Below are 27,942 nucleotides of genomic sequence, written 5' to 3' on the forward strand. Positions count from 1 at the left end.
CTGTCCCAGCCGGAACCAGGACAGTGAGTAACTGAGATAAGTTATAGATAAGTTATCAGGGATTTTCAATGGTTTTGAATCTGCTGTAGTTCGAATTTTTTATTCGAATAGATTTTAATTATTCCAACTGCAGTTAGGAATGGGATAACTGAAGTAACTTTTCCATGCTTAAGCACTTTTGATATTTTTTCTAATATACCCAATACTTGAGTCTTCAGAAAAATTTTACTGGTTTGGACGTTCAAATTTTACTTGCCATAATTCCTCACCGTAACCCCTTATTCAGATTTTGTATCTGAATGTCCACCAGTAAACTGACAGTTGACTTTTGTTTGTGCATTAATCTGCGTGAATTTCACATAGAAGTAATTTTTAGGTGCTATGTGAACATCAAAGTGGAACTTCATCTCTAATCTTGGAAAAGAATCTACTTCCAAAGCATTTGACAAACAGATTTTTTTGTTTTAAGTTTAACTTACAGGGAGGGAGACGCATTTTGTGGACACATTTGAGTAGATTAATAAATAGTATTTGTATATATGTAACCAAAACAGTAATTTATCAGGTAGGAGACAGATGCAGGGGAATAACTTGCCAATCTGCCTGTACAGTTGTGTTGTGTTCATGATGAACTGCTGTTTATTCAGGGCCAGTGTAGCTTGGCAGCATCAGAAGAACTATTAGCTAGAAGACGACAAAAAATTATCTCAAATACAAATAGCAGAAACATAAAGGAGAAAATAAAATTTCTAAGACTTTGTTCACTGGCAGTTACCAGAACTGAGGACTGAAGAGAGACATTTATACTTTATGCATTATGTCCCCAGGTGAGAAAGAGGGACGTATGGTTTATGTTGCAAAATCTAGATAATTCAACATTGGGCTAGTCCAAGTATAAATGAGAATAGGAATGACAAATGTTTACCTCTTGTGTATTTGGTGTGGGGTGTATGTGAAAAGAAGCATTTTTTTGACACAAAGATTTTAAAACTAGTTTGCCTTACTCTGTCCTTATTTTGGGGCGTTATTGTTTTGAAGAATTGCACAGAATTCAAAGAGCAGGAATAAAGGAATCTAAAGGAATAATCCATGGTAAAATTGTATACAATCATGTAACATCATAATGGACACATATAAAGGGCTGCAAAATTAGCACATACAATTTCCTTTTGAGTGCCTGATTTTGCACCTCCATACTATTATTTTAACATCTATTATTTTAAATGACAAATTTCATAAAATATTTTTATTTTTCTAACAAAAAAGTGTTTTTATTCAAGAAAAAGCAGTAGCCCAACCCAATAGCAGTAGCAAGCAACCTTGCAAAAGCAAATAGCAGGAACAAGTAAGAATTCTGTTTCAGCAGCAGTTTCAAGAAGGCAAAACCTACATTTAGTATTTTAGCGTTCTTCAGAAATAAAAGTCCGTTACTGTGTTGTGAGACCAGTTCTTGGTTTTTTTAAGCACATAGCTGTTTTGACAAATGGAATGGAATTCTTTTGCCAGTTACAGACACTGGTGCTTATTAACGTTTCTGGCTATTTTCACCACAGATATGGTTAGAAAGAGCAAGGAAAAGATGCTGACATTTCTTCTCATTTCTTACCATATTTCAGGACTGCGTGTTACACAGGAGTCTCGTTGGTGATCTGAAAGCATTCATAGATAAATACGGGTTTGATGTACTTGTCATTTTGGCCAACTGTTTGTCAGATGAGAAGCAAACAAAACGACAAATAGCAGTATACTCGGAAAACTTAGAGCTAGGCAATCAAGTAAGTACCTGGAAAAAGAATCAAATAATGTCTTTCCTGAAAAAAATGGTTTTTTTAAAGTAGTATATACCAAAGTGTTGAATAATTAAGTGGGGTCAAAAGTAACAGCAATTGGCTGGCAACTGAGTAGCTATTTGAAATGGCTGCATTATTTATATGTCGCGAAATGAAAGATTGTGATATTTATGATTGTTTCAGGCCAGCCTAATAGAAAAAGTGTATGGTTACAAGAAATACAGAAAGGGATAAGATTTTTCAATTTAGCTAAAACAGAATGATCTTTTTTTTTACTAGTTTTGGCTTGGTTTTGTATTGTAATCTACACAAATGAGTCTTTGGCAGTGAGGGACAAGCAAACACATTATAAATGGTAATGACCAGAACTCATCTATGTGTATATTATCGCTAAAGAATTTAAGCTCTGAAATGAAGCCAAATTTCATTTATTCAATATTGTTCATTTATCCAAAGCCAAGTGCTGTCCATTTTTTTTTACTATATTTGTCCCCAAATGAAAGAAATCATCTCAGTGGTAACTTTTTGAACTTTTTTCTCAGTCTTAAAAACTTCTGATTTTAGGGACAGGTGGCTAAATGACTCTATTGCTTTCAAGGTCAATATAAATGTATTTATTTTATGAATCTAATTATCACGTTCTAGAAATAGTTTTCTCATGTACACTTACATATTTTACTCAGATTTCTTAAGGCAACAACTAAATATTTATTTGGATTTTCTTTTATTAATGAAAAGTGAACTTGAAAGTCAAATGGTGTAATTTCAGGTAAATATTCTGGCCAATTATATAATAAGTATTTTGTATCGCTCTTCTATTTTAATACGTCGTTTATTTAGGGAACATAATAAGGCTGTTCCAGCGAAATGGCCAAGAAATAGATTAATAGGAATAGATAGATATGGCTGTGTTACATGATGAAGTAGTCAATATGTGCTTTTATGCCCGTGATTGCAATAGCTTTTGAAACATCCTATTTTTCAACAGATCTGCTGTGAATTAGAAGAATGTCAGAATCCTTGTTTGGAGCTGGATCCTCTAGAATGTGGATGTGACCAAATTCTCATTTATCATCAAGAAAATTCTTTGGTGACCTGTGATCAAATTTTTCTTCTAGTTAAGGAAGTTATAAATAGAAGACAACCAGAAATGGTATCAAACAGTAGAACTTCTTCTACTGAAGCTGTTGCTGGAAGTGCTCCACTTTCACAAGGATCTTCTGGTATTATGGAGTTATATGGTTCTGATGTAGAACCACAGCCCAGTTCTGCCAATTTTATAGAAAATCCTCAAGATCTAAATGGATCTATGCAAGCCCACGTTGATGTTAATGTAGACCTTGTGAGTCCAGACAGTGGATTGGCTACCATTAGAAGCAGCCGGTCTTCCAAGGAGAGTTCTGTTTTCCTTAGTGATGATAGCCCTGTTGCAGAAGGTGCTGCTTCGCATCACAGTCTTCTGCCTGGCTTTGATTCCTATAGCCCTATTCCTGAAGGAGCAATAGCCGAAGAACAAAAACCTCAGTCTGGAGACAACAGCGATAACTTTGATCTTTTCAATTTTGATCTAGCACCCGTGGTTACAGCTCCATCCGAGTCATCTTCTCGTTCTGTTGATTGTTCCCCAGCAGACGACTATTTCCTTAATAGTGATTCATCAGAAGGACAACAACTCACTGTGCAGAAAGAACTTGATGAGGCAAACCTGTTAGAAAATAATACAGTAAATTATTCAACTGACTTACTTATGACAACAAATGAGGAAGACAATTTAGCTGAATTTGATGAGAATCCAGGAGAAATGTGTGAGAAAACTTCAAGTTTGATCAATTTAGTTGAAGGTGATTCTTCTTTACCAGAAATGTTGAAATCTGCTGATTCAAGAGTTCCACCAACTCCTATGAACAGTCTTGTAGAAACTTCACCATTAGATAATGGGCAGCCTTTATTTTTCCCACAAGATGTCATAAAAAAAATTAATCAAATAGATGGTACAAATTATTCTCAGTCTCGTGTTAGATATGGGAGCTGGTGGGATGGCTTTGACCTAGAATCCAGAAATGCTGATACATGGAGTTCAAGTGAGCAGGGATCTGTATTTCAGAGCCCTGTCTTATGGAAAGATTGTAAAGAAAGTCCCTTGCTACGAGAACATATTGATAGAAGAGCCTCAGATTCTGTATTTCTCCAAAAACAGCCAAAGCAAGTGGAATACATGAGGGCAGGTCTGTGGGATAATCAGTTTAAACAAGATAATTGGAACCATGAGAATCAAGAGAAAAACAGTGAACATTCACGTTTGCAAACTGCTTCTTTAGAGGAGACAAAGCAAGAACCGGAGAGCTTTACTGACCCGTGGAAGGTCAGTCAGCCGACGCCTATGATGTCAGGTGCATGGTGTAGTGGTGAAGGGAAAGGTAGTCAGCTAGCTGGAGACTCTTACAAAGTCTGGACTAAGTTTGATGCAGGAGATATTGCTAGATCCTCAGAAAATGTATGGAACATGCCCAAACTGGATAGAGAAAAAAAATCAGTGAATATTCCTGAGGAATGGGCCATATCAAAAAATAGTTTATCAGATTCTTCAGAAATCACAGTGGACAATGAGACTGAAAATCCACCTATCCAGGTATCTCCAGAAGCCTGGGATAAAGAAAGGTATTATTCAGTAGAAGAATATGGAAAATTTGAAAATACGAATCCTGTTTTCAACAATATGCAAAACAATTCCAAGCTGCAAACAGAGGAAGAAACTGTATTTGGTGACCCTAAACATAGACCAAAACAATTTGAAAATATAGAGTCTTGGAATATGTATGATAAAAACATCAGGAAAGAAGTAACAGAAGTAGTGGTGCCATGGGAGGATACCTTCTTGTATAAACAGTCAGATCTTAGTTCATCAAACATAGGTGAAGATTTAGTTGTTTCTCCACCAGACACCAATTATTCAACATCTGATTCATATATATCACCTACGTATGTGGAAGACGAAAGAGAAAATGAGGACAAAGATTTTGACAAAGAAACAGTTACTGATAAATTGATAAACCCAAATTTGGCTGAGCCAAAAGTACTTGAGAAAGCATATAAGGAACCATTATCTCCTAGAAACATGCCTTTTTCAAGCGCTGGAAACACAGACATCTGGAACACTCCCCTAAATAATGTCACCCAGTTACAAGAAAGAAACTCTGAAATTACTGCTCTTTCTGCCACTGCTAAACCTTTCCTTAATTCAGAACAAACAGCTAATCAATGTTTTTCAACTGAGATACATACCAGTGAAAATAATTTTTCTATATCTGAAAACAGAAGAATAACACCGCTATACAATCAAACAGTCAATGACTTATCACCACCACGGAATGAACTAAATACTGGACAGATTGCCGCTGAAAATGTAGAAACAGAGAGCAGTGTTCCTGTAGAAGACACAGAGACATCTACACCAACTTCAGACACTGGGAATGGTTTGGATCTGAAAATAGGTGACTTACAGAGTGAGATACTGGGTAAGAAGACAGCACAAAACACTGCTGGAGCTGATGAAAAGCTGGATAGCCAGGATTCAGCGCAGCAGCTGAACTCATGGAGTTTACAGAGTGAGCAGGGTTGTGAGGAAGGCTGGGACAATGCCGTTGTCATCTCTCAGGAAGGAAAAGAGGAATATAAGAGAACAGATGAGACAAGTGGACAGCAAATGATTAGTGACATTTGTAATAAACCAGTGCAAGAGGACAGTGAATCTTCATGTAACGCAGATTCCGAAGAAAACAGGTCAATAATAGAAGTTCCCAGCTCCCCAGAAAAAATGAGGAATAGTGTTAGTTTGGAAGTGTTAGTCAGAGAGAATGAGTCATTTTCCAATCAAAGTAATCCACTTAGTCAGGAAGAGAGGAAAGACTTGTCACGGAATAATGTAGAATCTTCTTCAAGTGCTTCTGAGGAAGGCAGAAATTATGAATCTTTTGATGACTCCAGACCACAAAATTACAATTACAGTGAAACATCACAGCTGCTTTCTGAGAAAGCTGAAAAGGAGACTACAGTGACAGAGGATGCAACAAGTCCTGAGACGGAAAGTATCTCTGAAAGTTCTGATAAGGGTAGTGATAATCCTGAAAATAATTCTTCTAAAATGCCTGGAAGCTCAGGCATCTGGAATGACTCTGGAACGAGTGGTTGTCACCTAGCCACATCAATTCCTTTGATGAATGAACCACAAGAAGGGCTGGGAGAAGTGAAAGAGGGCTTACATGAAGTGGTTTCTAACCACCCAGGCATCTGTAATTCTGAGTTAGTATCTTTCAAAAATAGCTCAGAACTGAACAGCACTCATGAAAAGTCTTTCATAGATGAGTTTAAAAAGAGTCCTTCTTCTGGATATGTCGGTGTTCCTGACATTACAGATATGTCTGTGGTGGAAAATTCATTTTTGCATGAAATAAGTTCTGGGAGAAATGAAAACTCCGAAAATTTAGAACCTGCTAATAATCTTTGCGGAGAGCCATGTGTAATGCTTAATGACAGTCTTCCCCAAACTGCTTGGAATTCACAGCCATGTGAAGATTTGCAATCTCCTGGAACAAGTCCTGAGGCAAGTGAAGTCCTTGAAATGGCAAACACCACAAGTAGCCTTTCAAAGGATATACAGATCAAAAGTTATTTGGAAGAAGATAATGTGTGGAGCGATTCAATAAATGATTATGCACACTCAAGTGGAACAAGTCCTGATTTAAGTGATGCATCTGTGAATGTGTGGGGAGACCTTCCAGTTGCCAGTCATCACAAAAGAAGTAGGGATATGTGGGATATTCAAAATAATAAAAACCTTGAAGATGCTTGTAAAAGGAATGAATTTGGGAATGAATGTGAAGAAGGACTTGAAAAAAGCACTGAACAGAACAAAGTTCCTAAAAGCCTAGATTTTTGGAATGCCCATGTAGATGATGATACTGTATCTTCTTTATCAAGTCCTGACATAAATGAGGATTCAGAGAATTCAGAGGTATGTCCAGAAGTGATTCATGAAGATTCCACGTATGAAAACAAACAGCACAAAGTGTCTGAAATTGGAGAGGATTATGCTCAATCCAATGCAACAAGTCCTGAAGCAAATGAAGACAATTTAGATGCAAAAACTAAGGTGGGAGAGGAGGTCCAGGTAGGCATCTTCAGTGAAAATCCTGAAACAATTAAAGCTGGGAAAGCATTGCAGGAGGACTTCACTACAATGACGTGTAATGAGACTTCTGAATATTTAGGTCACCGGGAAACACTTCAGAAAAAAGCTCAAGTGAGTATTTTCAGTGAAGAAGTAGGTAGCGGAGAAGGCTCTCATTTGTATCAAATGAATGAGCATACTACACCGACTTTTGCTGTTAGTGGTAAAGAAGAGTATTCTTCAAAAGCTGTAGATATGTGGAGTATGTCGTGGGAAGCTGATTTAAGAACTGATCCAAAATCCACAGTAGGAACATTTGGTTTTCCAGATGACAGCTCAGAATGGTGGAATTCACAACCTTGTGAAGAAAAGCAAGTGGAAGATCAGTATTCTGTTTCAAGTCACTCTGCAACAAACCAGTTAACGAATAGTGAGGAGGACTCCTGGGGATCACCTTCACAAGATGAAGAACTGACAGAAGCACATTTCACTAATGCAAGTAGCGATGGAAATCAGCCTCCCACCCTGTACTGTCATGAAAAAGAAAATGAAAGGCTAGTACATCCTATGAATATTCCTGATAGTAAAATAAATCAAGACACTCTAGAGTTCAAACAACTTGATCCTTTCATACTGGATAAAGAAGATAGGGGCTTGAAAGAGCAGTTGTTTCCTGCAGATGAGGAAAATCAACTGACTCCACAGAATCTTTTTTCAGATGAGGAGCAAGGTATGCCAAATACATCAGTTCAAGGCATCACTGTACTAGATCTACCAAAAGACAATGAGGGAAATGCAAGTCTCATTCCTCAAGAACAACAGCAGGACACCTGTGAAAGATTAGAAGTGCACAACTCCCCGCCAGGTGCTTTCACTGTAGAAGACTTATCCTTTGAAATGACAGAGAAGTCAAGCCCAGGGTGGAGTATATTAGTTCCCCAGGCTGCACTTATCCCAGATATTTTACAGGATAACACACAAGAAAGTGATCAACTGTTTTCAGTGGAACCTGACCTGTGCACTAATGCTGAGCAGACTGTCGCTTTGAAATCAGATGGTGAAAATCCTGATATATTAAGTCACTGTGCCCAAGACAATAGTTCAGAGGCATCAAGCAGTCCTGACGTGTGCCAGGAGTATGAAGCTAAGCATGCCTCTATCCCATCTTCTCAGATTAGGGTGGAGCCTGAAGACAGAGATAGTCAGCCGATTCATGCATGGTCAAATATGAGTAAAGAGGCAGATTTTGATTCAAAGTGTCAGTTAGTAATGCAGAAGGTAGAGACACAGTCTGAAAGTGGTAGCCCCCAGGACTATGATCAGGGAAAGACCAATGAATCCTATCAGCTAATCTCTCCTAATACTCAGGAGCCTCCTGAATTTGCAATTTTGGAAGAATATGGTCTAGAAAATAAACTTGTTACTGATCCAATTGAGTCGGCTGAAATGACCAGTGAAGTTTTAGAAGTGATGTCCTTAGATCTGAAGGACACGTTCCATGAAAGTTTTATTCCTGCAAGCCACCAAGGAACACCAACTGATACAGCTCAGATAGCGACCTCCCAAATGCATTTGGTTCCCATGGATTTCACTCTATCTGATAGGGCAGAACAAAGCTTAAAAGAAATTAGTGCCGTGGCTGAAGTTGGAAAATATTCTGATATTGACCATACAGCAATAACTGTTGATGAGCTAGACATGTCAGAAAAATGTGTGGATGAATCTGAGACAGGGGTAGAACATAACGTCAGGAACACACCGGTGACTAATGTCCGCGCAAGCACATGTGGTGGAAGGAACATACTGGCAGCAGTAGGCAGTGAAGCAGCAGAAGGAGAGTCAAAGGATAACCAGATATTCTTTCCCAAATCCTTTCTGCCTGGTGGTAATGAATCTGATTCAAATGATCAACTGGCTGATGACATAGCGAAAGAATCTGAAGATGTAATTGAAAATGATGTTCCTGTGCTTAAGGAAATGCCCAGCGACCAACCACCAGTGGTGTGTATTCCACCGTCCTATGGATCTTTTGATGGTGAACCCTCTGGCAGCAGAGAGCGTGCAAAGGATGAGCTCTTGTTACAGCAGCCATTTTGTGATAGTGTTTCTTTGGAAAAACCTTTACCACTGCCAACTCCTTCAGAAGGTGCAGAAGGCATCCTAATGACCAAAGACAGCAGCGTTAAAGATCAGTTGTCTGACACATCCACAGAGCGCCTTCAGGAAGATCACACGTCAGTACCTTCACTCTCCAAGTCTGAAGTAACTCTAGAAGCTTCTGAGATTTCGACAGGAAAACCTGAAGCAGAAACAACTAATCTCGACTCACCGCCAGGTGGAGATAAAAGATCACCTGATGGTAAGAAAACCTGCTTTCCGGAGCAAGTTCATAGGACAAGGAAAGAAGGAAATGTCTGGAGTGTTGCTGCTGAATGATGAGGCTTTGAGCGAAGTTTGAAGTTTGTGTGTCTCCCTGACGTACAAAACTCTGTACTTTGGGAAGACGTCTAGCATCACTTTTCTACACAAATCTAAAGCTTTTAAACGTTGAAATAGGAACATTATTTCTGTTGTTTGTACAGGGCCTAGCATATGGGACACTGAATCATTTCCCCCTTAGGAATGATTACAGTGTTAATGTATAATCTGTATAATGATCATGATGATGTTATAAAATTCAAGTACACATTAACAGAGCAGAGCAAACTGAGAAGAGCTTTATCTCACTGTACTGATTTAAAGAAATCATGGTGACTGAAATAGTAATTAAAAAACTAAAAGGAGTTTCTCTTTGTCTGTTTTTTTAGAAGCTGGGACTGAATCCCTACTTTGTAGGGAGATTAAGCCGAGAAACTCCTCTGAGAGCCCTGAACTGAAAAGTACAGAGGTTGAGGAAGATGTGAGGATGGAGGTGCACCAAGATCCAACTTCACTAGAGATGGATTACATCCTTGTTACCGAGGAAGAAAATATACCTTCAACGAAGGATACCCTTGAAAGAAATGAAAGTGATTTTGCATTTCAAGAAGCTACTGTAGCTGAACAAATAGAATCTCATGAAGGCTTTTCACCGAGCTCCTTGGATACCTTTCAGCCCATCTCCATTACAAATGAAAGGGAAGATCACTCTGTTTGTGGGACTGAATGGGACTCTGTTCACTTAGAAGAGAAAAGTTCTTCTGTTGTGCCTCAAAACCTGGATGATGAAAGCAGATCACAGGAAAGCTGTGGGCAAGATGAGGGCTGGATTATATTGGGCCAAAATGAAGTCAGTGACATATCACCTGAAGAAATTTCTGCCAAGTCAGAGATGCCAAAACCAGGGTCTGGACATTCTGGCGAAGAACCAGCAGCTGTTGTAGCACACGAATCGATTCTTGACACTCAGGCAGAATTTCAAGCAGAAACTCCTCTTCAGAAATCTTTTGAACATGAGGGCTGTTCTCCTTCGGCCAGGCTGACTACTGAGGACGAGAGTTCGGGCATTGCAGGAACGTATGTGTTGCAGGCGGTTGGTGGTGATGGTGCACGGGAAGCAAATTCTCAACAGAGACTCGGAAGTAACACAGCAGCTGAACAAGAAATGAAGGAGGAAATGGTGCTTCTCAACAGTGAAAGGGAACTGAGTCAAAAATCAGGGTAAGGCAAAACCAACCTGTTTCCTTTCAAGAGTCTTCTGTTCACTTGTTATCAGTTATTGAAGTGTATGATGTTATGAATAGATGGCAGGACTTTCAAGTCTGAAGTACTAATTATATTCACATGATTTAAGTATCACTATATTGCTGCCATTGTAAAAAGAGAGTCTTGATTCTTGGTTGCTTGATAGAGTCAAATTAGGATTGTTTTGCAATGCAGGAAGCTTGTAAGGCCACTTCCCTGCAGGAATAAGTCCGTCTTCCTTCTATGAAGTCCCACAGGCTTCATATTCTACTTTTAAATCTGAAACAGATGTGGCCGGGGAACGCAGGCCGAAGCCAGGTACAGATGGTATTGCCAGTCCGGATGCAATGCCAGTGATGAGATTATGGAGAGATCGAAGTGAAGTACTGTCTCTGCCTAATGCAAAACTGCTGGGAAGGAAGATAGGAGGGAGTCGAGGCCCAGGGTCAGAAAAAGGTGCTGCTTAACAGAGGAAAGAAAAGGATGATGGAAAATTATGGTCTTTGTGGTTATTTCCAAGCTGTAGTCAGGTCAGAGCAGCATTTCCGTCTGTTCAGCCTGGACTGGCAGTTGAGGCAGTTCAAGTATATTTGCACCTGCCTTTGGGTGGAAGTGCAGCCTCTGTGCTGACAGCATTACTACTGCCTGCTGTCCCTCTGCTGTGTCACCAGATGGAGAGAGAGATGACCCTCTTGACTGCATTTACTGAGGTGTATTGGAGAGGGTGCTTCTGTTGTTGACTCCTCACCTTTTACAACCAGGAGGTTGTAACTGCTACAGTGGACTTCTAGGGTAGCCCAGAGATCCAAGTGTGGAAGTCTGACCTAATTTCTCCTGGGCATCTGCGACTGACATGCTGCAGTTTTACAAAGAGGAAGCTGGCATTGCATTTATTCTTGTGAAATTCTTGTGAACAGTAAAAGAAACTTCCCAGTACAAATAAAACTAGGGGGTGTAACTTCTTTGTACTTGTTATTCCTTTCGAACTGCACTTACACGAAAGAACATACGTGGTATGAAACACGTGGAAACATATTGTTTGTGTGAAATGCAAAACTGATTTTTTTACTTTTTTCCAAGTTTCTCCCAAGCAGTTGTCAGTTCAGTGTAGAATACACCTCACATTCACAACTCTATTATCAGGTTTTAATTGGCTTGCAGTTAATTTAAGACTTTATTTTTTGAAATTTTCACTAACAATTTTGCAATTTTAGCAGTAGGCTTTTTTTCCCTTAAAGGTGGCATGCCTGTGTATGACAGTATAACCCTGATAACAGCATGTACAAATAATCTGTGATAGAAAAGCACAGCTTTTTGCTAACCCCCTCCCCACCCCAAACAGTTCACATTTTATTATCAAAATTTCAGGAATTAATAGTTCAATATCTGTGATTTGTCTTCCCCCAGACTTGTTAAAATACTTCCCCTCTAAACATTTTCACACATTTTTCAAAGAGTGTGTCGTTACCACAAGATCAGACACTATTATAGCTGAGCTCTTTTTAATATACAGCGAGTGCTGGCTTCATCCTAAACAACAGCCCCAGTCTCAGAGAGTCTGAAATATAATGGTGTTATTACTTGCAGGCTTAAACTTAAGCACCTGTATAGGACTTCAGGTTTTCTTGACAGACAAGATTTTGAGTAGTATACAGAGCATACTTTGCCCTCACACACTGCCCCTGGCTGAAATCGCTTCAGTCTAACTAGACAGACAGAACTGAGGAGAATATGAGATGAGAGGGGCCTCCATAAACTTTGGATTACCAGTTCAATTATCAATTATTTGGGATATCCCCATCATCTGAGTACAAATGATGGCTTTCTTTATTCTTCAGATATACTCTGTTTGTGCCATACATAAATATATGAAGGTGAAGTACATACCTGAAAATAAGGAACCTAATTTCTATACCCTGCCAAGGGTTATATGAAACAACAACCAGCAGACCACACGGAAAGCTCCCTTGCAGGAGGCAAAGGCAGCGCTAGAGAATGCCCCAGATTCAGGAGCCACTTCTAAAAGCACTATCACAGAGACGGGCGTTACAGGTTCAGTATGCAAACTTAATTGCATAAAGCAAAATTATTTGACAAAACAAAAAAAATGAGCAGAGAATGTAATCTGTGCTCAGGACACAGCTATCCAGCCAGACCTTCAGATTAAGGTTGCTTAGTTTTCTGCTACCAAGCAGGCTTAATTAAGCATAAGCTAGGAAATAGACTATTCAGTCAAGGCAAGAAGTGAAGCATCCAAGAAACTTTTCTGAGTCAAAATTATGGCCTTTCAGAAGTACAAGAATTCAGGCAGAAGGACACTGCTGAGAGCTGAGTATCAGTTACTTAGACTGTGGTTCAGTTCTACCAAAGACTACTTCAAAGATGTAAATCTTTGGCGGACTCAGAGCCTGATGACTAGCACCGTCGGGCCTTCCAGAAACTCTACTGCAATAAGAACAAGAGAAAAGCCTTAGTTGCTTCTCTTACATGATGACACCAGTGTTTCTGCGCTAACCTCCCATAGGCTGGCAGTTCTGCTGTGTCACCTTGGTTTAAACTTTGTCAGCCAAGAAGGGCAGTTAATTTCAGACTTACAAGCTGCACACTGAAATATGTTTTAAGAAGAAACTTGTGTTTTTAAAACTGTCAACACAAGGCATTGCTAAGCATTTCTAATTACACACTTCTACCTGTCAGTTGCTGTTTCTTCAGCTGTTTATGTAAGAGGTTTAATGAAATTAACATATAGCCTAGAAATAATTATTCCCATATGTGTTTTATCCTTTCTACCATAGTATTTTTTGTGTGTCGCTTTGGTTTCAAAGAAATCAAGACCTCCGTGATCATGCTGTGGGTACGCATAGGGATATCTGCATGTGTCTCTGCTATCCCCTAACAAGTCTGAAGTCGTTATTTAACTGACCAAAGAAATAAGCTAATTACAAGTTTATTGAACATCAGCTACCAAGCACAGGGGAAACTGAGGGGAAAATAGCACTGTAAAAGCAATCTCTATTAGATATTAAAACCTCACACAAGAGCAATATTTTAAATAACATTAATGGTGGAAAAAATTGACTGCTTTGTAGAAGAGGGAATTAAAGTTTTGAAACAGAAAGCATAAACAAAAATGAGAATGAAAAAGTGGATTAAAATCTTGATGTCTGCTGGTCACTGTCCCTTTCATCCCAATGTCAGGCATAATAACACTCCAGCTGTTCAGGTGGGTTTTAAGAAAGTCTGTTCTTTCTCTCCTGTCTTCTCTCCTGTCTTGTTTTTCTTCTGCAAGAAAAAGCAGCAGCAGGAAGAGAAGTATGAGGATGCTTGCTAGCATTAAAACACTGAATAAAAGATGTAAACTGTCTCAGTAATATACAAACACTAGAAATAATAAACCCTAGAGGTTTCTTTGGCCTCATAAAAAAGTACAAGAAGATTTGATAGCATGTTATTGATGTCAGTCTTTCCAGAAAGAAAATCGCTTTTTATACAGCTTTCCATATGTGAGCAGCCAAGAGTGACTACGTTTAAAAAGGAAGAATTCGTGAAGCGCCGTGTGAATGTTGGGTAGGCAGGATAACATACTTCATTGCTACTGCTGCTGTGGCCAGAGGTGTGCCAGCAGTAAAATTTATGAAGACCGGAGGTCTTTTTCTTCCTGCTAGAAGCTGTCCTGTCTTACAGAGCTGTATGAAGCTTGGTGGTGACACAGTGGTCGGGAGGCAGAGGGAGAACACTGCAGATGACTATGCTAGTTTTTACCTACCAGCACACTCCTCAGGGTGTGTTAGTCGTTGTGTATACCAGATAATTCTTGCTCTTACCTTTGCTGTAGGGAAGGATTATCCTTTTCCCTAGTAGGAAGAGTTAGAAAGAGCTGAGGGAAATACTACATGAAATGATGTATTGACCTGAGGAATAAGAAGTAGTGAGAGCAGTAGAGATAAGGACACTGATGTTTGGAAAGTTTGGGGGAGAGCTTGGAAAACTGATGGTAAAACTGAGCAGAAGAAAATTTCCTTTGAACAACTGCCAAGATTTATTTAACCCACTACAATAAGGCTTCCACAAAAGAAAGCTTCATTCCTCTTTCTGATAGCGTGTTCTCAAAGAAGCAGGGATCAGTCTTTTCTGCTCACTTGTATAGTGACTTTTTGGAAAAGATAGTTCTTCTACTGCCTCTCTGCAAAATATCTCTCTGTGACCATTGCTGTACTGCTGGCTATAAAAATTGCCCAGCACTGTAAGCAATCCAGTAAATTTTTAATAGAGAAGCCTGTTTTCATCGCATTGCCTGTGGTTGACAGTGAATAAAAATAATTAAATATAATGAAAGAAAAATCTGTGACTATTTCAAGATTAATGAGAGTTCTGAGACTACGCTGCTATCTCTGTGATTCAGCCAAATGCACATCATATATCTCAAAGCCATTAATGGTTCAAGTCAAATATCAATGTCCAGTGAATACTGAACTGAAATACTGACAGAATGGAACCAGGGAAAAAACTCTCATTGACTCCAGTGGACCAAGAGTTTCACCCTGTATTTTCTCAAAAAGTCTGTTCTATCACGCCAAAGCTAGGAGAAGGCAACAAATTAGGGAGCCCAGGTTTGCTTCTTGCTTTAATGGGCAAAGCAGGCTGCTATATATAGCAAGCCTAAAGTATTGAAAATCTATTGTGTTTAAGAGCCCACATTCTGCAAAGTAACCTTTATTTCCCTTTGGATGCCTCTGTTTCCTTTTTTTGTTGCATACCCGTGGGGCTGTCATCTTTCACTCCTGTCAAGATTGTTTATTAATTGGCCAGATTTGCTGGAAAGCAATTCCAGGCACTCTGGGGACCAGGCATGCTGCTTCAGTGGTGCTTCCAGCTCCTCCTGAAATACAAAGTTATGGACTTGAAATGGGAATTGAACTCAGGTCTCCCACTTGGCAGCGCAGAGCGTGACAATTGACTAAACGCAAGAAGCATGCTTTAAAGGTTAAAAACAAACAAAGGAGGAAAGGAGCAACAGCTGAGAAGGTTGCTTGTAGGGGAGTCCATGTAAATGAAAGTTAATGCCTTGTAACAAAAGTAAAAAAGCTAATTGAAACTAAACAAAATGTTTAGATTAGCATGAGCAAGAATTCTTTAAGATTGCTGGCTCAGAACTTGAGATTTCAATGTTCATCAGAGTTTAGGATAGGAAACTATATGATTAATGTCTTTTACATTATTATGTATCATACCATTATAATCATTATAGTAACATACATTATGTATTAGAAGCTCTATGTTATATATTAGCCTTTGCGAATATGTTGCTTCTGTGAAAATAGAAGAATCCCTGGGACAGATTCAGAGCAGGGAACTTTCCAACAACATAGATGTAAATTAATTAAAACATTTAAAAAAAAATTTTAGAATAATCTATTTCAATGTCAGTGAATCTCATTGCTAACCTTTTTTATTGATGGAAGTAACAACATACGCTGTTCATGCATGGGCTTTAGTAACACCGTTTCTTTCCCTCTACTTGTCATGCCTATGAAGTCATGACAACCGTCTTTTGTGTTATCAGTTTTGGGGTGATACAGTATTTTCCATCACCATCTGGAGGTTGAAAATTAATTAAAACTAAAAACCCAGTTTTCCATTGCAGAGCCAGCTGTTAAACAATAGCAGCAGCCAATATGGTGATAATCCCATTTTTGTCAAAACAGCATTAATATTTACATGCCAAATACCAAGTACTTTATAAAAACCTTTTAACAAGAAGAGAACAACACTTCAGTGACTGAAAAACAATTTTAAAAGGAAAAAAACCCCTACTTACTATTATTCACTTGTGGTCCTGAAATTTTACTTAAATTGTGAGATTGGGCTGATAGAGCCACTTTCTTAAAGCAAGAAGACCTGGTCTATGTTAGTACGGTTTAGCGGTCACATGAAAAACTCCCCCACTATTCAAAACCCCATGTTTTTTTGAGCTAATTCACTATATAGTTTATTCCAATCAATGTGATCAATGACATGAGATTTCAGCCTAAAGCATTAATGAGCACTGAAACTTAACCCTGTTGACGCAGACCAGACTTTGACAGTGAGCCCCAGTGGGCTTAGTGGGTCCCAGCAGAGCGTCCTAAAATCTCAAAAACGTGTGTCATTCTGAGCCTGGAGGATCAAGGCCATAGCTTCTGCCACATTACTAATTTCGTAGTTTCATCATAATCATGCTACTAATGACTTCTGTTGTACATAAATACTTTATAGCTCTATTTCCTGGATACAGCTTCTGGGTGTCTGGACTTTTGATTTCAAATGAATTAAAGATTGTCCAGTTGAAAAAGTGCTAAAAAATACCTGCATCATTGGAAATTTTATGTGGAGCTAGCTGACAGTAGCATCGAAGATCACATGTCTGCAGCAGTGTCCTCTTTAGAAATGCATTTTCATATTGGTGATGATTTTTAAATTTTTTTAAATGCTTGGTGTTGGTCTGTTGTTCTTTAAAACAGCAGCTGGGGACTGATTTCTCAGGAGATTTGCAGCAGATGATGAGAACTTTCTCTGTAGGATTACTAATACCATGAAGAACAAGGTGGGAGCCACTGAATTTTTATTTACACTGTGCTTTAGGTGTGCATGGAGCTATACTGACAAATGAAAACAGGGTTAGGCTTTTATTTGTTTTTGACTGCTTATGGCCTAGCAATTTGATGTGAAAGCATCTCCAGTTCTCACGTAACTCATCTTCAAGGAGGAGTTGCACAGTGTGAATGGAGAAACTAGCTGAAGGTTAGGCTGTTCTAGGGCCTGTTGCCTTGCTATTTTATCCCCACAGGTTTGCAAGGGAATAGTATTGAAAGCTGTTTTGCATTTGGAAAGAAACCTGGAGTTTCTAGGGACCCTACCCCCAACAGGCTTTTATAAAAGGAGACTTTGGGACTGCAATGCATGTCCTTCCTTCAAGCATAGAAAGAAAGACAGTCAAGAAACAAAGACAGTCAAGAGCACTGGCCATGAGCATTACTTCTTGGTGCTTATACAGTTTGCGTTTCCAGAATTCACCCTGCCGTCTGAACTGGTGGTTCTTTAGTTTTTTTTTTTTAAATTTGCATCTGCATTCCCATAGCTGAATTGCAAATCGAACAAATTATGTAAAGCATGTTTGAATATGCATGTGCTCTATAACCATCGATGCAAACAGAAATGAGGGCTGAGACGGGTTGAATCCATAAGAACTTGTCATGCAGTCTCTCATCACAAGCTTTCCTCGGGCTCTGAAATGAAACAGTGGGGAGCTTTTCACTACTGCCAGCTGACTCGCTGTATCAAAGTTTGCTGACGCTCTGACAAAGCTCCACAGGGAATGTAAAAAAAAAAAATAATTTTCACGGCTGAAGCACAGCTCTGCATTCATTTAAGCGCTCCTTTAACCAAAGCCCGGTAGCTGCTGGTTCACGCAGCCGGCTATCGGAAAGCAGGTGATCACTCTTATTTAGCAGTACCACTAGCCACGTGACAAGAAAATGGTGGAGGATCTGTATTCCTAGTAAACTGCTACAGAAAGAGGGATGCTGAAGTACAGCAGTAAAGCATCTTTATTATTTTCCCAGTAGAAAGGCCTCTTCAAGTCTTTAGAAGGTAAGCGTCTCTTTACTCTGAGAGACTGATAATGCAGAAGGTTTTCTGATTAACGGCTCTATTGTTGCAGTTACTTTAGACAGAAAAAGGGGAAATGTTTGTCAGCATGATGCAAAGCACCCAGGACCTCATTACTGAAAACCAGGCAAACGTATTTTAATTCTGTTGCAGCTCTTTATGAGAGAAGCTTACATCAGTTCAATGGGATGTCTTTTGTCTGAGCACAGGCACGGCACGGTACTTGTAATTAGGAAACAAAACTTCACTGCACAGTCACCTAGATTATTTTCAGCTTGTTTGCCTAGCTCTGAGGATGCGGTAGGGAAAAAAGGAACCAACGTTGGGCATTGTCAACGGATAACTTGCTTTTAAGACTGCTTAATTACTGGCATAGCAATTGTTTGTGATAGCTCTCATTGTAGACTACTTGAAAATGGTATTGTTTTCAGTTTTTTTGCTATCAACTGAAGCATATGATTTTTGAATTTGTTGCGATGTCCTCTTAAAATGTTGCAGTGAACAGAATATGTAATCTTTGAAGGTTAACCGTCAAGTATGCAGCAATAATCTCAGTGTTAAGAGGACTGAAAAATGAGTGCAAAAGTTGGTTTGTACAGGCAGTATTTTTGTTTCAATTTAATTATAGGAGCTTGATTCAGCTCCATTCAGTTGTTTGCTTTTCTGTCTGTGATGAAGGAATGAAAATACTCTTCAGTTTTAAGTGTGGTAAGCAAACAATGATAGTGATGTACAGGAGGCATTGAAGATGTATAGAATGTCTATATATTAGCTACTTAGAGCAACACTGAAAGGAGGTGTATGCAGGCTTTATAGGCGTATTTAGCCAGAATTGTTCTAAGTAAGTGGGGGGGCAGGCAGAGATGTCACTTCTGGACTTATCTTTATTAATACTCTTGGGAAACAAAGCTGTGTTGAGAAAGGGGGGTTGCACGCATCTCTAGTAGCACTGTCAGGAGGCATTAAGGCAACTGTGTGGAGGGAACAACACACACCAGTCCTTACCCTGCCAAAACACTTTTTTTCCAGGGCTGCTGTGTTCTTCTCACTATTCTCACCCATGCTCTCCACTGCTATCTCTTGTGGGGCAGGGGAGTACGAAGGTCTAAAATAGCACTTTTATTCCTGTCTTTGATGAGTCTGGCTGTTACTGGGCCCTGCATAAATCTGGACAAAATTACAGAAAATTCGTGTAGTTAGAGACAAGTCCAGCTTTTGCATAAGTTCACTACTTTAAAAACTTGGATCCTGCTACAAGCAGCCTATTTTGGTTTTGTAGCAGTATTCAGCAGTAACAGGAGAGCGATGTTACTTAACAGCTTGTAATCTATCTGTAGAAAAAGGCAGAGGAAAAAAAAAAATCAATCTTTGAGCCATAGTCTTTGTTCAGGCAAAAGATGCAGCTCTCAAACTTACCAAGAAATAATGTATAGGTGAGAATATGATTTTTTCAGCACCTGAATATTGATAAAGCTGTTTTTAACACTGTAGTGTCCTCAGGACTGGAGACACTTCCTATCACACCCTGTACAAATATCCAGAAAAATACGATGCCACTGCAACAACAAATGAGACCGAGGCAGAGGGGAGGATGAGAGTGAGCGACCAGTTGCTTGACAGATTTCGTAGTTTATCTACTTGTTTTTTCTTTGAACATTGAAGGGAATGGCTTAGCTGTTATGGGATTTTATGAATTAACTCGTTTAGATATTTCTAATTAGTTCTTAGCATGTCCTGTAGATTGCAGTCTTCTCTAGCCATTGCAGCTGTGAAAAATTGACACAAGCAGCTCAGACTTCCTGATTTCAGGCTACCAGAGAAAAGCTGGCTGTGCTCTGCAAGAAGAAGATCACTCTCCTTAGGAGAAAACACTGGCAGCAACGAGCTGTCTGGTGGACAGCAGCCCAGCAGGATAGACTTTTGCCTGCTTGTCTAAAGCAGTAGAGCATATAGCTAACCTTGGCCTTGTATTTCCTAAGCTATAATGTGTGAGGAGTGCCGTGGGGGGAAGGAGGAGCCCGTTTTCTCACCTCGTTCTTGAACATTACTTCTTCAGTCTGGCATCTCCTGTCGCTCTGGGTCTTTCACGGCATTTTGGCTATGTATGTCTGACATTCTCCTCTCTCCCACACTTAGGTTGGTTTTTATCTTCCTACTGCTTCTGTGGCTGTTCCGACGCAGTGACAGAGTTCTGCTTCTGAAGATAACTGGTGGCTTTCTGTGTCTCCTATCTCCCTTTGCACATGCCTTTTTAGACCTGCCTGCTGCAGGGTCTGACAATCTTTTCTACTCTGAACACCTCCTGCCAGTGCAAGCAGGCTGCAGGACTGCCTTATTCGATGCTTCAGTTCTGTTGCTCTACTGCTTCAGTAGAGCTTATGTGCCTTGATTAGGTGTCTCCTCTGGGTCATGGTTGGGCTTTTCCTGCATTTTTCCCAAGTTGCAAATCACCCAATATGGAAGGGAACTTTTCAGTTACCAATTTACACCCATTAGGGTATTTCCATTTTAATCTGCCGGTTAAAATTCCCGCTCCACATTCTGCATTGTCACTTACATTCCCCTGCTATCTATTACGTCTCTGACAACTGCAGCTTTAAAAAAGACTAAAGTTTAAATCAACGTCTTTTTAGAGCCTTTTCTTTAGCTCAGTCATAGCCAAGATAGGGAAAACGTAGCTGTTGTTAGTTATTTGTAGGTTTGGTGCAGTAGGTAAGATATGAATCTAAGTTATAATGACATTGAACATCATAAGTTGTGAAGTCATAGTTACATTAACATGGAAAAGATGGAAAGATGGAAATTTGGCAGCACAGTGAAACAGAAGTGAGAAGAAAAGAGAAAATTAATAAGTTCACAAGATTTAAGGTATTGAAGGAATAGAAGTTGTTTGGGAAGGATAAGGAATGAAGTCATAAATAGGACCAGAAAAAAACCATTATGAGGGGAGGAAAAGATAGAAGTCATACAGTATAAAAAAAAGTTGCCATGTATCTTTTCCTGTCTATCAGCATATTATAAATTGTGCAAAGGCTGAACTTGAAATCAAGGAGTGCTAGAAAAATTCTAATGCTTTAATGAACAGATCAAGAAAAGTGCTACGAATCTGTACATCCTGATGTTAAGTGAGTTGTTATGATTAGCAGCTCTGAAAATCATCTCTAAACACATTTTATCACGTGAGCATGACAGATTTCACCTGTTGTAAGATGCTTTGTTAAAAGATTTGATTCCAGCTAGTATAGTATAGTAATAAGTAACATCATCATTGTATATGTCAGCATTCATACATGCAGAGAAACAAATCCATTAAGCAATGCAAAAAGTTGACAGTATTACAGAAAAGCCAAGTAGAAAACAGAAATAGCCACTGAAGTTCAGAAGCTAGCTCAGTTGCAGAACTAGTGGTTATTACTAATGTTAAGAGCAGTCTGAGGCATTTTAGCTTGTCTTCGTTTGGAAGCAAATGTGCTTGATAAGGTGTAGACTGTAATAATAGTTGGAGGGGAGTTCTTACAACTCCACTGGAGAATCTCAAAAAGGCGTAAAATGTAAAACTTCCTAAAGATTTTCTGCTTCTGATCCTGCAACGTCTACCTCGTTAACTACTCTCAAAGCATTAGCATACTTCCTGAAAGTGCAGATGGCTGCACTGGGTATAAAGTGCACGTTGCTTTTTCAAGTGCTGTTCATGTGCCAGTTGCGTCATTTGGAGCCGCGGGTATTCTAATGAATGGTCTTGATGGCACAGTATGGCAGGAAAATGGTCACTGTGAACCGCACATGCTGGAAAGAAAACTGGTTTTAAAGTGAGGAAAACTAAAACTGAGTTTTCTCAAGGAATAATTAATTGCTCAATGAAAGTAGAAGGTGGGAATCAGGTCCCAGATCTGTGATTAGGCCTGACATTTTAATAACTTTTTAGAAATACAATTTTCAAACAAAATGTATTTTCAGGTTATACTTACGGATCTTTTACATCAGATTGATTTAACTCCTGTTTTCTCTGCTGGAATTACCTTGTTACAGTGCATTTGTTGTGTTTGTTCAATAGTGGTTGTTGATTAACAGATCATCTAGATGTTATTTGTAGAATATTAACAACATTTATTAAGAGCAGAGAGATCAGATAAGTTTAAACAAGCCTTCTAAATGCTACTACTGCTCTGAACTGATATAGCTCATTGCCAGACCTTGTGATCTTCCAACATTGATGGAGGAGCACCCATCACACAGGCTCCTCAACTTGGTGTTGTTAATTCTGGTAATTTTCCACTGGCTCAGTAAAGATTAAGCAGTGTTGAGGTAGTCACGTAACAGAGGGCAAGGCCATGAGGTGGTATGTGAATGCAACGCCAAAGCAGAGCAATAGATGTCAAGTGGCATGTTATTTCTACCTTAGGATTTGTAACTATCGACCTGCTTTTGCGCACAATATGTTGAGTTAAGAGAATATTATTAAAATAGTAATGTTAGGAAATGCCTAGCAGGTTCTACACTCCACTGTAAGAGGCGTAGTTGGAGACAGCACTATTTCATGGCTACAGTCAGATAACACTGCCCTGAAGAACTGTCTCCTGTCCATGTCCATGCCATGAAGTTGTTATCTGATGTGGGGCAGGTCACTAGGAGTCAGCAGCTTCTTGAATCGCACATGTCCTTCTCCTCTGACCCCTGTCTGATTTGTTCTTTTTCTGGATGCCAAAGTGAAGCTGCTGCGGTCTGACTATACCGGTCTTTTTCAGTGGCAGCTAATCATAAGGATCAGTAGTGGCATATAGAAGATGTTATAAAATGCTACATATTCAGAAAAAAACCAACTGTTATTAGGCATCACATATCCGAAACTCACAATTAATGGACACTCTCAAAGTTAATTTCTCTGTTTCTCTTCTGTAATAGTGAATAATTCCTTATCTTTAACTCATAAAGCTGTTGTCCAAGATACCTTAAATAATGTTTGGTGATTAGCAGCTCTGAAAAGCCCCAGAAAGGACTGATTGTCCTGTCTCTAGAGAAGCGTTTGAATGGTGCATGGCTAATAATGCTTGGGGATGCAGAAAGGACAAGATAAGGTATTAAATAGTTGTTCATTGGGTGGCACTGTCTTTCCTGTAGCATCCTATGACCTACTGGTGACAAACCTCTAGGAAGAGACTTTTGGGGACTCTGGGATCTGCTACAGGCAGCATCAGCCTGGCTTGCATTCCTAAAACCCCATTGCAACAAGACATCTAGGTTTGGGACTTAAATCCAATTTCCCTCATTCTATATTGAGATGCCTTTTTATTTCGTGTGGCTGGAAGTCACATAATTGATAATCGAAGAAGCCTGGAGCCCTGGATTCCTTCCAAAAGCCTTCCTCATCCATGGGCATATGCATAAGGTTGCTAGTGAATCCCATTATCACTCATCTATTTACTTAGATTTGTCCCTCCATGACGCCCTGCATCCTCCCCTGTCTTTGCCTGCTTCTCTTGTGCTGTGACAAAGGGAGGGAGCTGCAAGGAGTCAGGACAGACAGCCTGTGGCTGCCTAGCAGCAGTGAAAGCAGCGGCTTGTGCTTAAGAATAGCAGCTTTTATTTTTTAACAGTCTTAAACTGATAAGAGCAGACAGGAGACCCTACTACTATGAGTGGCTACCTGCAAAAAACTGAGGCTTACAGTATAGATTTAAGAAGAGGAACAAGGAAAAAGATGGCTAGATAAACAGATACTAGACACTAAAGGAAACTAGGAAACATTTTCACGAAGAATGGTTAACAAAATTGTTCAGTGGCCCAAAGCGAGAATTATAACATGTTTTTGGTTAACATGCTGAAATGCAAAAAATTTAAATCTTCTGGCTAGAATACAGGATTTTCCGACAGAGAGAATATTGCTTCTTACCAACATGCCTAACTTTTTCATCCAACTATGATGCTGAAAATGGAGTAAAAAATCAGCACATGGAAAACATCAAGTAACAGTATAATCAGTAAAAGGAGCTTTAAATCTGAAGAGTGAAGTGTGAAAAATTAGGAAGTTATGACTTTTACTGATGTTTAGCAATGGGTTATTCTTTGGCTGTCGAGAAAGTAAGTGACATGTTTTTTTGTAAAATGGGAATATCAGCATGTGTTTATCTACTCTGCAGCAGGATGACAATGATTAGTTAACATTTGTACAGATGTTTGATTAATAAAGCTTTTGGCTCAAACAAAGCACCACAGGTGATTATTTTTTTGGTTTTTTGGTTTGCAACCAGAGATGGGAATAAAAGTCTCATGCTATGCATAAATTCCAATGCTCAGTCTATAGATTTTTCTTGAACTAATTTGTGATCAAGAGCTGCCAAATAAATAGCAATAGAAACACAGTTAATGTAGAACACTAACATATGGTTGCTAAATGCAGCTCTCAGGAGGTTATAAAATCAATCCATTTTTATAAGTCACCTGTATACAGTATGATGATTTTACAGAGCTGTGAGTAAAAGTAATGACTTTTTTCTAGTCTCAGATATCCTGGAATGGATTCCTTCCAATATGCTCATTTTCTTGGTATGTGGATGTAGTTGAAGCATAGTCTCTGACTGATATTGACTGAATCCTGCGCAGTGTATGTCACTTTGATTTGTTGCATACTCCGCTACAGTTTAGGGATCATTAATTCAAAATCACACTGCAGTCTCCTTTATCTCTGCATAGGCAACTGTAGAAATTTTTGTTTGTTGTCTGGAAGTTTTGTAGCAAAGGACTAGTTTTAGGAAGTAATTTTGGGGGTTGTTTTTAGTGGGTGCATTTGCTAATGGGTTTCTTCTTCTCTTAGTGCACAATCCAGTTGGGTTTTTTGGGACTAATGTTCCTGGCTTCTTTCTCTGTTTCTTTCTGTGTATTTTCATCAGACTTTCTTCAGGCTAAAGCCCGTATTTTGTCAGGTTTTATTTTTCAAATTTGTATACTAACGCTTTATTTCCTATAGCATCTCCTTTTGGCTATAGACACAGTTAATATTCAAGCATGTCCAACAGTTCTTTGATTGTGCTTGCAGAACACTTCTACCCATCTTACATGGATGATAAGCATCAAAACGCAAATACAGGCACATTAAATTAGGATTTGTTATTAGTCCATTAGCATTAAAGGTCTCTGAAATAACACATCTCAGTTGTCATGTAGTTTATGGAGTTGCTCTGTAACCAGAAGAACCGTCCTCTATTTAAAACAAAGGACAGAATGACTGTATTCTGTCTTTTCTGAGCACTCCAACGAAGAGTAATGATTTCAGAAAGTGGATACTTGCTGTTATTTTAAAAGATACTATTGTAGCAAGGGTCTGCGAAATTCTAATCTCTAGCTTTTTCTGAACAGAAATGGAACAGCAATTACAAGCCACAAGAGTGGAGCACACATATATAACATATGAAAGAAAGGGAAAGATGTTTTATTGGGATATAAATGCAGAACAGCAAAACAGTTTCTGTTCTAAAAATGGAATAATGTGTCAAGTGTTTAATCGTGATAACAGAATGGGTTTTGCTCTTCTTTTATATGAGGTGAGGTGAATGTTGGAGTAGCTACAGAGATGGACGATAGCAAAATACCCCTTGTAAGTCAGCTATCTGGTGAGATATTTTGGCTTTAAATTTATATAAATTTCTGTAGCACAGAATTGTAAATTGAAGAGGAATTAAGAAAAGACTTTGTGTCAACTCTTCCTTGATGTAAATTCCGATTTGTGGAGTGCTTAAAGATTTGCTTTAGGCTCCACTTCTGAGGCTTTTTATTGCTTCTGAGTATGGAAGAACAGCATTTTCATTTTGTCCGAAAGAGGTTAGACATCCTCCAGGTGGAGCAATCAAAATGCTGTGAGAGCCATCAGTAGGTTGCCTCTGGCAGCGGAAAGGCCAGAGATGGGCTTACCCAAGGTATTGTGTACCCTGGCCTTGGCCTGGCAACACCCTTAGCCCTGCTTAGTCATAAGGGCACTTTCAGATGGAGCAGCGCTGAGAGTCAGTGGACAGGCGTTACTGCATAAACACCAAGGGCTTTTTCATGCCTTCCAAGGAAAATACTGTACGGTCATGTCCAATCCCTCAAGTTCTCGTTTCCCCTTTCCTGGTTTCCGTGCCTGCGTAAGGGCGATGTTACAGGGTGGGACGGGAGGGGTTCAAAGGAAAAGTACTTTGTGCTGCCTGTGTTCTGCAAAAGCGACTCAGGGAGGAAATTAAGTTCTCTTACCTTGTTTTTGTACCTAAAATTTTACAATTCATGCGTTCTTCCTCAAAACAGCTCAATTTTTCACTGCAAACCAGTGAGACAGTGGGCTATAAGCAGGACTTTTATTTCATCCAAGACCAGGGTGTACCTGCGTAATGTGTGGCATTTGAGAATATGAAAAAAGCCAGATGCCTAGTCTCTGAATAACCTTTTCGTTGTACTTCATCTCCCCTTCTCCCATTTAGTTTCCAAAACAAGCATGTATTAATATGAGCTGAGGTGATTTCATCCATGTCATTGCTTTTACTAATCATGTTTTGAAACTTTATAAAAACCTTCAACGTCTTGTGAAAATTTAAGTGTAAAAGTATTTCTGTGTATAGAGGGAACAGCATGGAAGAATCGTGATTTACTTATCTAGGAAAAGTGTTTGGCAGTTGTGGGCGCCACTTCAGATTAAACTTTCGCATTGGTGAGTACAGAAGCCTGGAAAATGTCCAGCTGGTGAGCAAGTTGTGGTGGGTTGGAGTGGAGGGATTCACTTTAGAAAGGTTACGGTCACTGTTGGATCAATGTTGCTCTCTTTTGCAGATTGTAGGTGTTCATTCAGAGCTACCCGTTGGAGAGATTACTTGTTTTAGATTAAAGAAATTAGCTTCTTGATATGTAATAGCTGCAGAGCAGCTTGGGAAACTGGTGATATATCGCGTATGACACAAGGGTGAGGCAACACAGCCCATAGGGTTTATGACATACTGCTGTGAATATTCAGAGCTGCTCTTTCCAAAATAGCAGAATGCTACTTTACCTAGAAGAGCCAGGAAGGATAACTTTTATTCTGGGAAATACTGATTTGAGAGGGCACTAAGAATTATTTAAAGATTATTAATTTATTGAGCTGTAGGAATATCTGAACCAAGAAAGAGCAAGGAAAGGATCTCAGCCTCCAGCCTCTCTCTCCTCCTTTCATAAAAATTTGGTATCTGTCTCTGATCCATTTTTGAGAAACGGCGTTTTTAGCTACTTCTGAACAAGTATGTAGACCTGAATTATCAAACCAAATATGCAGTAACTTGATTCCCGTGCAGCTGATCCTTAAATGACTGGTCTGTGTACCACATAAAAGAAGACATTTATGACTTCTTCTTCTTTGACTTTGACCTCTGTTCCGAGTGAAAGATCCTTTTTTTTATCAATCCAGTAAATATACCTGATTAGAATGGAGCTTTCTAAAGTAACTGAATTTACTTCTTCAATAAGGAGCATTCATTAAAAGGAAAAAAAAGAAAAGTGTTTTCTTTTTCTAATACTTTTGGCCACATCATCCATGGCATCAGTTGCACCTGTATGGAAGGCAAGGAATTTTGTAAGCTGGAATTTTTTAAATATGTGAAGTAGTCTGTGAGAAAGGAGGAGGAAGTAGTTACTTAATTTAAGTTTCTGGAGTCCATCTCCATTACTAGGGTTCCTGCT

At 39.2% G+C, this 27,942-nt stretch overlaps 1 protein-coding gene across 1 annotated transcript in view; it reads left to right on the forward strand.

The window, feature by feature from the left end:
• Positions 1-1,616: 1,616 nt before the first annotated feature.
• PRUNE2 (prune homolog 2 (Drosophila)) overlaps positions 1,617-27,942 on the forward strand; it is a gene marked incomplete at its 5' end in the record, with an annotated part of 54,354 nt that continues 28,028 nt past the window's right edge. Inside the window, 4 exons of the mRNA XM_009580237.1 lie at positions 1,617-1,775; positions 2,779-9,316; positions 9,765-10,357; positions 10,466-10,596. Of these exons, the coding sequence (XP_009578532.1) occupies positions 1,617-1,775; positions 2,779-9,316; positions 9,765-10,357; positions 10,466-10,596 (7,421 nt within the window). The remainder of the gene's footprint in view (positions 1,776-2,778; positions 9,317-9,764; positions 10,358-10,465; positions 10,597-27,942) is intronic.

The sequence above is a fragment of the Fulmarus glacialis genome, unplaced genomic scaffold, assembly GCF_000690835.1.
Source record: "Fulmarus glacialis isolate BGI_N327 unplaced genomic scaffold, ASM69083v1 scaffold21596, whole genome shotgun sequence".
In the NCBI taxonomy this organism is placed as follows: domain Eukaryota; kingdom Metazoa; phylum Chordata; class Aves; order Procellariiformes; family Procellariidae; genus Fulmarus; species Fulmarus glacialis.